At 41.1% G+C, this 13,774-nt stretch overlaps 2 protein-coding genes across 6 annotated transcripts in view; one reads left to right on the top strand and one right to left on the bottom strand.

The window, feature by feature from the left end:
• The window catches only part of LOC146839526 (uncharacterized), a 101,169-nt gene extending 89,739 nt beyond the window's left edge, over positions 1–11,430 (top strand). For all 5 annotated transcript variants that reach the window (XM_085651578.1, XM_085651575.1, XM_085651574.1 and 2 more), the window contains 2 exons: positions 1,737–3,463; positions 9,044–11,430. In XM_085651578.1, coding sequence (XP_085507704.1) covers positions 2,442–3,463; positions 9,044–9,125 — 1,104 coding nt within the window. In that variant the 5' untranslated portion in view covers positions 1,737–2,441 and the 3' untranslated portion in view covers positions 9,126–11,430. The remainder of the gene's footprint in view (positions 1–1,736; positions 3,464–9,043) is intronic.
• Positions 1–13,774, bottom strand: part of LOC146839525 (uncharacterized) — a 133,050-nt gene that overhangs the window by 78,851 nt on the left and 40,425 nt on the right. The gene's annotated exons all lie outside the window — the stretch shown is intronic.

Below are 13,774 nucleotides of genomic sequence, written 5' to 3'. Positions count from 1 at the left end.
GTAGAAGTGTTGAATACTGTTATATTTGCTGGAGCCATATATTTGCTTGACTTGTGTTGAGGTGCTCAGTTGGTTATGCTCATTAGTGATGGGGCACAAGGTGCTCAGTGTTTGTAATGAGATAGGTGTGCTCAGTTTTATTTCTTATTGCTATTGAGCCATTTGTAGAGGTGCTCAGTTTTATTGGTGTAGAGCCGTAGAGGTGCTCAGTTTTATTGGTGAAGAGCCGTAGAGGTACTCACTTTTATTGGTGATTATTTGTTGTGAACCACTTATGTGCTCTACTTCGATAGAGGTGTTCAATTCTTAGTGTGAGGGTCAGTCCTATTATGCTTGCTGATGATGAGCTATAGAGGGGCTCAATACTGCTTACTTGTGCAGAACCACCGTTTTTGGTGCTCAGTTGTTATTGAGGTGTTCAATTTTGTCATACTTGCTGCTAAAGAGCTGGTGGTATTTAACCATTTTTTGCTCAATGTCTTTTGAGGTGTTCATTTCCGTGTTCTTGCATTCAATTGTTATCTTCTAGTTTTGGTACAGCTTTGGTACCCTTGCCCTTACCTCTTCTCTCCACCATTGTGAAGAGGGTGTTTATTTTTGTGCGTTTTATGTTCTTCCTTTCTTCTGATCTCTGTTTTATCTTCTTCATCTCTTTGGTTAAAGGGGGAAGGTGTGTTGCATCCTGTTTCCTCTTCTTCTTCTTCTTTGTCCTTTCTTAATGTCTTGTACTCTGCTGCTCAGCCTGTCTCTATGTCTTCCTTAGTTCTATTTGTGTATGTTTGAGTGTACTGTCAGTTACCTTGGAGGCTGAGCAGCAGGGCAGCTGCTCCCGGTGGGACATTTACCTTAACCTTTACAGGATTCTACTTACTTGATTATACGCTGTATCTATTTATTCTACGACTTTATACCTACAATAAATCTACATCTGGAACACAGCAACTAAAGAGTTATCATCTTTTATTGGATTTTAACAATCTCTATAATAAATGCTACAATCTTCCAACAAATGCTTGAACCATCCTTAGGAATGTGGCAAAGATAACTTAACAAACAACAGGAGTTGGAACTTCAGCTGCTCCTGTGTAAACTGGAAAGTACTGTCAAGAAGAGTGTGAATGGAGCTACATTTGTTATATACTTTCTGAAGCGTTCCCTTTTATTATATACTTCCCGGAGCGTTACCATTATTATATACTTCCCGGAGCGTTACCATTATTATATACTTCCCGCAGCGTTACCATTATTATATACTTCTTGGAGCGTTACCTTTTATTATATACTTCCTGGAGCGTTAACTTTATTATATACTACATGAAGAGTTTTCTTTGTCATGTAGTCTTGAAAAGGTTACTGCTGGTATACAATTCCTGAAACTGAAGTCACAGCAGCACATCCTGATCCATTACTTTTTACACAATCCCTTCTTGTTTAAATGAAATCTTAGCCATGTGCGTCTTCGTAAAGCTGTACCTCTAGCGAGTGGGCACTCCATGTGTGCTCTTTCTGTACTAAGTTACTCTGTGAACACCGGAAAATCACCTCCTTTTCTGAATTAAGTCAAATGTGACATGTTCAATAGAACATTTAGTTAAATATCTGTGTGTGGTGAAATATCTGTTGGTAACTTTCATAAATGGTCATGACGAGAGGTCTTTTACAACTGGTTAGATATTGTGTATTCACATTCTCTTACATTTCCATTTAGTGATTTTAAATCTCTTTACATCCAATAGGAAACCAGCCTTGAATGCACAAATGATGGTGAATAATGACTGTAATCGTGCAAATCTGACAAAGTGGTTAGAAAAAAATGAGCTCCAATATTCAGGAAAAGATCTGCATAGTCCGAGACTGAGGAACCTGAACATAAACTGATAGATCCTAGAAGAGGCAGTCCAGAGCAATTCAGTGGATGTAAGAGTCTGAGCTGTGCGCCGCCAAGAAACAGGACTAAGAAATGACCTCTAGAAAATTAAGGCAACAACACTGACAAACCACTTCCTGTATAAACAGGCCTCCATCACCAGCTTTGATCATGTGTTCGGTATGAGGTGGATACAGCATTGCTCTGCTTCCTGTAATGATGGCAGACCACCATTCAGCACGCTAGGTGTATTGTAAACTCTTTCTGGCTAAACCACAGGAGCAAGAGAAAAGCACAAGGGAGTGGAGCCAGACAACTGAAGGGTAAAGGAAAGAGAGGGTCTCTCATCTACAACAGACTGTCCCAATTTGCTTCGACCAGAAGGAAGACTAATCTTCACTCATAAACATGCAAAACCATTCTGCAATCTAAAGACATAACCACCTACAAAGAAGCTTTACTTGCCACAATTATAATATATTTAGTTGATTTCATTGTGAAATCTGAAATCAACCATTCAAAAATACCACACACATACAGGGAATGCGAGTATAACACAAGTGCTTTATCAACCATGTTAGCTCCTCCAGAAACGCAGTCATGGGATGCAGACAAATATAAACCCGACCCAGAGACACTAACCAAGAAAGAAAAATCATACACAAGCAGCAAGAGTTTTAGTTTGTTATCACTACCAACGAGCCATCAGCAAACACACACAGGAGAAGCAACGTGCAATTGCAATGAATGTGTGAAGAACTTTAGTCAGTTAGCACTCCTAAAAGATCATCAGCGAACAAACACTGGGGAAAAACCATACCATTGCAGTGAATGTGTGAAGAGCTTCAGTTACTTATCACAACTCCAAATACATCAGCGAACACACACTGGGGAAAAACCGTACCATTGCAGTGAATGTGTGAAGAGCTTCAGTCGGTTATCACATCTCCAAATACATCAGCGAACACACACTGGGGAAAAACCGTACCATTGCAATGAAAGTATGAAGGCATTCAGTCAGTTATCAATTCTTCAAAGACATCAGCGAACATACACAGGAGAAAAACCATACCATTGCAGTGAATGTGAGAAGTGCTTCAGTCACTTATCAAAACTCCAAATGCATCAGCGAACACACACTGGGGAAAAACCGTACCATTGCAGTGAATGTGTGAAGAGCTTCAGTCGGTTATCACAACTCCAAATACATCAGCGAACACACACTGGGGAAAAACCGCACCATTGCACTGAATGTGTGAAGAGCTTCAGTCAGTTATCACAACTCCAAAGACATCAGCGAACACATACTGGGGAAAAACCATACCATTGCAATGAATGTGTGAAGAACTTTAGTCTGTTATCACATCTCCAAACACATCAGCGAACACATACTGGGGAAAAACCATACCATTGCACTGAATGTGTGAAGAGCTTCAGTCGGTTATCACACCTACAAGGACATCAGCGAACACATACTGGGGAAAAACCATACTATTGCAATGATTGTGGAAGTAGTTTTAGTGATTCCTCAAATCTCAGGAGTCATCAGCGAACACACACAGGGGAAAAGCCATTACAGTGCCGTGAATGTGTGAAGTATATATATTTAATGACAACAAGAGCGCCCAGAAAGGTCAACCAGGGACCCTGGGAATTATGTATTTCAAACAACAATGGACCCTAGAGAGAAAAGATTTGAAGTATCGGTAAATAAGGACCCAATCAGTGCTTATTTCTTGAGACTTGTCCAGCCGGACAGAGGTCAGGAATTTTACTAATATCAAAAATATCAAAATTATCAAAAATTTCATAAAGTGGGACACAAGCCTGTGTCCAATACATACATCAAGGCACACAAAACAAACAACAGAAGGTTCAGGCACGAAGTAAGGTTTGTTATAAGTAACTGAAAATGAAGAAACAAACAATTCAACCAATACCCTTATGTATCAAAATTGATATTTACAACATATAGGGTATTTGTAGGTGTCGACGGCGTTTCGATCCTATAAGGAAATTGCAAGGATCATCATCAGGACAAGGACAATAATGCCTGTGAGGTATAACCTGAATGACCTTAGGGAGGAAGGGGAAGAAGGAGGGAGAAGATAATGAGGTTAGGACATAAACAGAAAGATTTCAGAGGGGCGACAACTTAAAGCCTGTATTTCATGTACAGAATGCCAATAGTAATTCCAAGGGAGGAGAGGTAAGGGCTAGCAACCTGAGACATATAGAAAAACGTTTAAGGCAATTGGGCTAAGAATTATGTGCAAAGTAAGACGTATAAGAGAGAATCATAGTAAACTATTAATCACGACATGAATTCCTAAGCAATGAACATATAGCTGTTGGTAATAAACAATATGTGCTTCAAGGGCTGGAATCAGCCCGGGGTGCGCTGAAGAGCATGCCATAATGCCGGATGTGTAATTATGGAGTGATATTACCGGTCATATGGACGGAGTTGCTGGGACACGGGTGAGAATTACCTATAACGTGCTCGTGAATGCCTAGGGGCGAAAAGCAGTGAAATTGAGCCATGCAGAAAACGAACCAACGTTTGGCTTACCGCAGCAGCAGTGAAACAAGAGCAGTGTCTGAAAGTGATAATTGATTAAAATTAGAGCCAGAGCGGATTAGGCAGTGGGCGGTTGAATCCGTGTGCAGAGGAGGAAACTTACTGTTTGCTAAGGCCGAGGGGCGTAGCAGATAGGCGAGGGCAGGAATAGACACCTCGTATCAACTTGGAACGAAGGGAGTCAAAAGGGACTCCTAGGATAATCTGTGAAGGAGGAAATGACATGAGTATAGGGAAGCATGCGGGAAGAGGCGCAATGACAACCGAGGGAAGAGCACTTACCAATGTATTTCCAAAGTTGGAGAATTCCGGCAATACGGCGAGCAGTGTTCCGTGATTACGGCAGCTAACGAGGGCCGGATGGGACGGTGTGTTATAGGTGAGTGACGGATTGGTGGAGCATGCGCGGACTGAATCAGCGAAAGAGTGAAGGGACAATAGGGAGGAACAAGGAGGCCATCTTGAAGGAGTATCAATCATACATATATCGTGGCTTGTGAAGTAGTACATCATGTAAAACTCCTGAAAAGGTAATTGTAAGTGATAGTAATTAATTAATTACAGAGAAACGACGGTTAAGAGAGCAATAAGGAAGGCAATGAAGGAAAGACAGAGTGCAAGGAGAAGTAAGGGATAGATAATGGAAACCATGGCGGCCATCTTAAGTGAGTGGAATATGCATTGTAGGAATAGATTATGAATTAATAAAATCGTTAGTCAACCAATTGCAGGTGGATATAATTAAGCTTAGGGTAGTAAATGGAGATATAGAGAGAAGGTTCTGCATATGGCAGAGTCGAATATAAAATCGGAGAGGAGTGAAAGGGACAAGGTAGAGATTTAAGGAATTATTCCATTAGTATATACTTGGTAGGTAATAAGGCTCAATATAATAGATAAAGGGAAAAAGAGATGATAACAGTGAAGGGCAAAAGAGGACAAAAATTGAGATTACATTGGCATTTGATTCAAACAGCAATTAAGAATAATTGAACCACATTTGACTCGGAAAGACGAGAAAGGATTAATCAAGGAATCAAATAGTTGTAGTCCAATCCTCAAGGCGGTTGAGTCCTGTGTTGAGGCTATCAGTTTTCAAAATCCATTTGAGCTCTTCTTTGTTTAGAATTTTCGTAATATCTCCGCCTCTTGGTGGTAGCTTTACGGCAGAGATCACAGTCCAACGGATTTGATCCTCGGTGTGTTTCTTTTCTAGAAAATGTTCAACCAAGGGGGCTGTGAGGATTTTACATCTGATCCTACTTCGGTGTTGGGAGATTCGCAACCGGATCTTTTGGGTAGTCTGACCGATGTAGATTTTGTTACATGGGCAAAAGATTGCATAAATGACATTTGCAGAGTTACAATTGGTAAACATTTTTAGTTCATTTCTGATGTTCCCAAAAACAAACGTTTTACCTTCAATGGTCAGTGAACATACAACACAGTTCCCACATTTAGCATGCCCTGTTAATGGGGGAATTTCCCAGATATCATTCAAAGTATTCACAGTGTTCTTTTTTGCTGTAATGGGTAAAGCAGCACGGACCAGATGGTCCTTAATGTTTTTATTTTTCTTGAAGGCAAATAGAGGGCGTTCTAGACAGAGATTACCTACATTCAAGATTTGCCAGTTGTTCAAAATAGTTTTGCGTATGGCATTAGATACTGTAGAAAATGTTGTGACACAAACCAAGCGAGTGGAATCAGGCTTGGATTTAGGTTCTAGGAGAGTCTCACGGGGACAGTACCAAGCACGTTTCATAGAATTACGTACTAACCTCCGTGGGTAACCTCTTTTGGACAGTTTTTGGCAGAGTATTTTGGCTTCATGAAAGTAGTCTGTCTTTAAGTAGCAGTTTCTGCGAATTCTCAGAAATTGTGAGAAAGGAAGGGAGTCTCTTAATGCACGAGGATGGCTACTGTTATAGCTTAGTAAAGTGTTCCTTTCAGTGGGCTTGCGGAAAAGACTAGTTATCAAGTAGCCATCTGTGTGCTTGATTAGGAGATCAAGGAAAGGAATTGATTCCTTGTCATGTGTCAGGGTAAACTTAAGGCCGCCACAATTATTATTCAACCAGTGGAGAAAGGGGGCAAGTAAGCTGACATTGGCCTGCCATATCATGAAAATATCGTCTATGTATCTCTTCCACTTATAGATACATGACGAAAAAGGGTTGTCAGGAGTAAGAATGTGCCCCATTTCAATTGCGTCCATGTATAGTATTGCTAGATTAGGTGCAAAAATTGCGCCCATGGACGTACCTTTAACTTGTTGAAAAAACTGATCTTCAAAGATAAAAAAATTCCTAGTGAGACAAACTTCCAATAATTGCAAAATAAAATTGGTCGGAACTGTGTGGGGCCGAGGTCTTTGATTGAGAATATTTTCAATCACAAGCAAGGAGTCTTTCTGTGGTATATTGGTATAGAGGGATTCTACATCCAATGTGCACAGAGTATTGATTTCAGGGTCAAATGGATGGTTCTCAATCATATTAATCATAGACATGCTGTCACGGATATAGCAGTTAGTGTTGGGCACGAAATCTTTAATAAAATAGTTAACATAGTGGCCTAGGGGCTCCAAAATAGAGCCACACCCAGAAACAATGGGACGTCCAGGGGGGTTTTCAAGGTTCTTATGGATCTTGGGCAATGTATATATCACAGGTACCCTAGGGTTTTTTGTGTTAAGGAATTGATATTCAAATTTGCTCAGAAAACCTTGGTGTAAGCCTTCATCAGTAATCTGTCTGATCAGGGTTTGGAGTTCCCTGGTAGGGTTAGTGCAGAGTTTACAGTAATGATCTGTATTTGCCAATTGGCGATTTACTTCAGCTTTATAGTCATTTATCTCCTGTAGTACTATTCCTCCACCTTTGTCAGCCGGTTTGATTACCAAACTAGTATTGTCACGAAGAGATGATATGGCTGTCTTTTCTTCCTTGGAAATATTATAGGGAATGTAGTGATGTGCTGTAGAAATATTAGTTACCTCTTTAAGTACCAATTTCTCGAAAGTAATGATCTCACTGGGGATCATGTTTGAATGTGGTGAGAAAGTGGAGGGAGGTCTCAGTGGCGTGTTTGATGGTTTCGGGATCAAGGGGTTCTCTAGGAAGTAGCTGTGAAGTCTTATTTTCCGGAAGAACCTAAGAAGTTCCGTTTGGAGATCCAGGAAATTAGGATAAGTCGTTGGGACAAATGAAAGTCCTTTGCTAAGTAGTGAGATCTCATGACTAGAAAGTTCATGTGCAGAAAGATTAAAAATAGGAATTGTTAAGCTTTCGTCAGTCATATTGGAAGGCAGTTTAGCATTTACCAGCGGTAAAGCTTTTGTCGTGTTTGGCGTTCTCCTGGAGGATTGTACCAACGAGAACGTTGTCTGCCCCTTCCTCTCCTTGGTAGGTCTTGCTGGTCCCGATCTAAAAAAAGGGGGTTGGGAGTGCGTGTGGTGTTACTTGTACCCTCTCCTGGGTCTGAACTATCGGAAGACTCTGCGGAAGTGTCAGAGAACCCTACTAGATTGTGGCGTTTGTTAAAACGGCCCCAAGGTCTAGAAATTTGAGGGTTATTGTAAGAGCGATTGGTATAGAAATCTTTATTGAGATAAGGGTATGCCCTTTCTTGTGCAAAGGATTTTATGTCCCTTTTGACCTTAATGGATTTTTTATTTTGTTCTATTCGGTGGAATTCCTCGGCTGTTTTCTCAACCTTTTCAAGAAGTTTTTTGGCATCAGGGACTGTATTGTTATCTTTAATATTTTTCTCTAAGTCATTAATTATTTTAGTTAGTTCCTTGAGTTCTTCAGAGGCAATATCAATTCCAAGCACCAGCCAATGTCTGGAGCATGTGGTACCAATATAACTGAAGTTAGTAATGTATTTGGGATTATCTGTGAAGACACCAGGGATGTTCCTCACTATTAGGCCTTGTGGGATTGTATTGGATTTAAGATACTCCGTTAACATACGTATCATTAATTCCAAACGGATAAATTTCTTTTTTTGTTTCTCTAGTTCCTCTGAGTGATCAATCAAATTATTACCGGCACCAGGAGTCTCATCAATGTTGGAAAAGAGCGAGGGGCCTTCTAGGATCTTTTTAATGTAGTCATCCGAGTATAGTGGTGTGTTGTCAGACATAACAATAGATTTCAAAGTGTGAGGATAACAAAGGGGGGGGGGGGGGGGGGGGGGGGTTGGTGGTTTTGGGGCGGGCAGAAAATGTGTCAAGGGGGAAGAGAAACAGGGACGAAGGAAGGACCCACTTAGAGAAGGGGTAAGGATGGACCAAGCCCTTGCAATCAAGCGATTGCGCTAAACATATTTAATGACAACAAGAGCGCCCAGAAAGGTCAACCAGGGACCCTGGGAATTATGTATTTCAAACAACAATGGACCCTAGAGAGAAAAGATTTGAAGTATCGGTAAATAAGGACCCAATCAGTGCTTATTTCTTGAGACTTGTCCAGCCGGACAGAGGTCAGGAATTTTACTAATATCAAAAATATCAAAATTATCAAAAATTTCATAAAGTGGGACACAAGCCTGTGTCCAATACATACATCAAGGCACATGAATGTGTGAAGAGCTTCAGTCGGTTATCCCAACTCCAAACTCATCAGCGAACACACACTGGCGAAAAACCATACCATTGCAGTAAATGTTTGAAGAGATTCAGTGTGTTATCAAATCTTCGAAAACATCAGCGAACACACACAGGAGAAAAACCATAGCATTGCAGTGAATGTGTGAAGAGCTTCAGTGGATAATTGGTCCTACAAAAACATAAACTAACACAGACTGGGTCAAAACCATACTATTGCAATGAATGTGGAAGTAGTTTTAGTGATTCCTCAAATCTCAGGAGTCATCAGCGAACACACACACAGGGTAAAAGCCATTCCAGTGCAGTGAATGTGTAAAGACCTTTAGTGGGTCATCAGACCTACAAAAATATATTCGAAGACACACTGGGGGAAAACTATACCATTGCAATGAATGTGGAAGTAGTTTTAGTGATTACTCAAATCTCAGAAGTAATCCGTGAACACACACAGGGGAAACACCATTACAGTGCAGTGAATGTATGAAGAGCATTAGTCTGTTCTCAATTCTGCAGAGACATCAGTAAACACACAATGGGGTAAAACCATCTGATTGCAATGAATGTGGAAATAGTTTTAGTCGTTCCTCAAAATTAAGGAATCCTCAGCGAACATACACAGGGGAAAAAACTTTCAAGCGCAGTGAGTGTTTTAAGTGCTTTAGTCAATTATCAGAAATACAAAGACATCAACGAACATACACAGGTGAAAACCTTACCACTGCAGTGAATGAGGAAGTAGTTTTAGTGCCCCTTCAACATTAAGAAATAATCAGCGAACCCACTTAGGCCATTGAAGTGCACTACACAAACAGGGGAGAAACCATACAATTTTATTGGATTTGGAAGTGTTGTGGGAAGGATGTTCAGCTAACTACAGGGATTAGTGATAAAACCTATAAACACAACACACTTGAATAAGTTTACCATGCACAGACTGGAGAATATTTCTATCTGATTTTGGTGTTTGGTCATTTTGTGCAATAACTTGTTCAATGACAGCTGCTAGAGAACAATGTCCAAAGGCACAAGTAGTAAAATGTGACCTGTAACTATGAGAGTTAATGCTTGCAGCGCACAACATTTACCTCTGAAGCCCAGACGCTGGAGAAATTATGCTCATTTCACTCTTCACATGCATCTGTAAATGCACCCACCATAGTGGCACTTCCCCAGAGGTGTCCAATATCAAGCTGGACCTTGGGAAATTTGCTGGCTCACCACTGAATATGTAAATGATTCACTGTCATATTAATTGTATATGAATATATTTTAGACCTTTCTTATTTACAGTGAATCAACCAACCAACTCCTAACTGGTGAAAGGACAGAATCTGTGCATGATGGCGAAAGTATTGATCGGAGAGAGAGCTGACGAAAAGTTTGGTTCTTCATACGTTTCTGAAAGCTTGACAGTTAAGTAAAGAATCTTGAGGAGTAAAGAACTCTGTCTCTTGAAGTCCAGAACTATCGATTCCCTGCTTTACATTTCTTGAACCTTGGCACTGGAAAAAAAAAATCTGGATTCAGAAGTAAAGTAAAAGAAACTCTTGTTTTATAAAATGCCGATGAATGAATGGAAATTAAAAGTATGTGCTGCCTCGTGAGCAAGCAGTGAAACTTTGTGATGCTGTTGGGACGTCCTCCAACCATAAATAAGATAGATCGTAGCATTCTGAATCATCTGTAAGGTGCTTTTGTGTTACTGGAGCTGCCAAATAAACAGTGTTCTCATAGCCCAGCCTTGCCTAGAGGAAGGAGTTCTTCGATATAACATACACATCAGAAGAAAGGTTATATCTTCAGTAGCCAAAGATAGTAGAAACGAATGCTTTCCACCGAGTTCATTTTAACAAGTGCTGAGTCCAGGACGTTCTTCCTGCTGCCGACCATCATCATCACCACACCACCACACAGCCAGTCAGGAAGAGGAACGAGACTGCTCTTCAGCACACCCCTCCTTATACATAACACACTATAGGGGTTTGCTCCAGGGTCAAACTCAATTTACTTTCACGTTATCAGCAACAAGTTCTAAGCTGAACAAATTATATTTAGGAACAGGTGGTTTGTACAGAATTAGTGGCATAATAAATTGGAAACCCCATACTTGATAAATCTGTATTAATGATACACAACCAAACATCCAAACACCACCCATGTATGGACATCCAAGAGCCTTTAAAAACCACACCACAGAGGTGTGTACCAGGATCCAACTCAATTTACTTTAACATTAACATAAACTAAATTATGATACAGCAAGAAGAATCATGAGGCTATGAAATGTACACAATGATGACTAGATTTTACATATTATTACAAAATGTATGTTTTTAGATCTGTAATAAAACAACAAATTTATTTGAATTCATGGTATTAGACTGCTGAATGTATAGGAGATCTTAAATGTGATTTATTCCCTAAACTATAAAGATAATTTGTGATGTCAGCAAGGAGCCTAGTTTATTTGGCAATAGAGGGCTCAAATCTCGATAGCATGACTGCTTTCAGCAGGAGTCTGCCGCAGGTGGCATTAGAGGGGCCTAGTCTCAATAGCATGAATGCTTTCAGCAGGGAGTCTGGCGCAGGTGGAATCATTTGGGACAATTCTCGCCAGTATGCCTTCAGAGTGAGAGTTGTTTATTTTGCTTCAGATGGTACTACCTCTCCTTCTGTGTTAATGAAGAGAGAAGTGCTACCTGTAATACTGAGATCTGGACTTCATTCCTGTTCTCGGAACATAATTCTGTTGTTACTACTCAATCCATACCCGATTTGTTTAGGAAACTTAAAAATATGTCTGTATCCTGGCCCTACTCATGTTAATAATCCATAAAAATAACACAGAATGTTGAGTACTTGAAAGCAGTGTGCCACACAAGGGATTGAAACATGAATTTGTCAAATACAAAACGTACTTTTTTATTTTTTTATTAAGGTTCTTATATAGCGCTGCTTTATCTAATACTGTCTGATAGGTTTTCTTCGAGAGCCCTTTCTCCTTCAGAAGAAGTTCTCCATCGACAGACCCAGTGGGAATTCCTATGAAAGGCTGACAATCTGTCCAACTATAAGCAGGGCTGGTGGGAGGACCGGTGGTTTGGCTGGTTTGTTTCATTTTTGATAGAGTGCCCTGTCCACCACACCCTGAATCCAGCCCGTCTTTCTTTAGTGATTTTTCTATTTTGGGTTACATTTGAAGACTGTCCCTTACCTTTAGAGTTTGACAGGTGGTCTACGGTCTGCCAGAGGAGCAGGCATAACAACTTCCACTAACCCGTTGGACTACCGCCCACCATATTTAGCGATCTTCACCAACCTGGCTATCCCTGTGTCTTCTGAGGAGCAACAGGAGCTCCTCTAAAAGCACCTAAAGTTTGCTGAGTGGGTGCCATGTTTTACACGGGTGCCCATCAGACTTTCTTGTTTTACTCCTAAAGTGAGAGTTTGCTTTTGCTTTTTGTAAAACCAATAAATAATGTACTTGATACACTGAGAGCATTCTACAAGGGAGTCTGGGTCATTTTTTCCTAGTTCTTTTCTGTTTGAGACAGCCAGTCTTTATATAATGTTCCTGAAGAGAAGCAAGTAGGTCAGAATGCCTACCATAAGTAGGTTGGATGGTCTGATGTACGTACACCAACCGCCCCAGGTATGTTGGTCATTGTTGTGAGGGTTCCTGAGGTTCTGACCTCTGTTCAAACACAGGGGAATAGTGATAGACTCTTCACACCAACTTCGAAACCTCGGTTGGAAGTTTGCAACATTGTGTCAGGTTTTGTGCAAAACCAGTGTGCCGTTCTCCAAGGCTGTACTGTTGCATCAAAGGTTGTATAAAAGCAGTGTGCCACCCTCCGAGGCTGTGCTGTTGAATCAGATTCTGTTTGCTGCCGACTGCGCAGTCATAGCGTCCACCTTCTTCCTGGGATCCTATCTGTTTGCTGCCGACTGTACTGTCATAGTGTCTGGGGTCCTATCTGTTTGCTGCTGACTGCGGCGTCACCTGGAATCCTGTCTATTTACTGCCGACTGCGGTGTCATAGTGATCCCCACCTACCTGAGATCCTATTGGTTTGCTGCCGACTACGGTGGCATAGTGTTCACCTTCTACCTGGGAACCTATCTGCTGTCGTCTGCAGTGTCATAGTCTGCACCTTCTTCCAGGGATCCTATCTGTTTGCTTCTGACTGCGACGTCATAGTGTCCACCTTCTACCTAGGATCCCATCGGTTTACTGCTGACTGTGGCATCATAGGGTCCGCCTTCTATCTGGGATCCTATCTGTTTGCTGCCGACTGCAGTATCATTGTGTCCGACTTCTACATGGGGTCCTATCTGTTTGCTGCAGACTGTGGCGTCACCGGATCCTGTCTGTTTACTGCTGACTGCAGCATCAGTGTCCACCTTCTACCTGGGATCCTATCTGTTTGCTGCCGACTATGGCGGCGTCATAGTGTCCACCTTCCTCCTGGGATCCTATCTGTTTGCTGCCAACTGCGGCGTCATAGTGTCCACCTTCTACTGCTTGAAAGTTTCCCCTCACTGACCAGACCCCCTAGGATATAGCGGCATGGATTAGCAAATTTAGCGGCACATATATGGAAATTTAGCGGCACAAATATAGAAATTTAGCGGCAATTTTGCGGCGTTTTATTTGGCAGTTTTTCCTACAACAAACACAGATCTCTTTGTTTTTTGAGTTATTTAACCT

Source organism: Triturus cristatus, chromosome 4_1, assembly GCF_964204655.1.
Source record: "Triturus cristatus chromosome 4_1, aTriCri1.1, whole genome shotgun sequence".
In the NCBI taxonomy this organism is placed as follows: Eukaryota; Metazoa; Chordata; class Amphibia; order Caudata; family Salamandridae; genus Triturus; species Triturus cristatus.
This window is presented reverse-complemented; position numbering and strand designations above follow the sequence as displayed.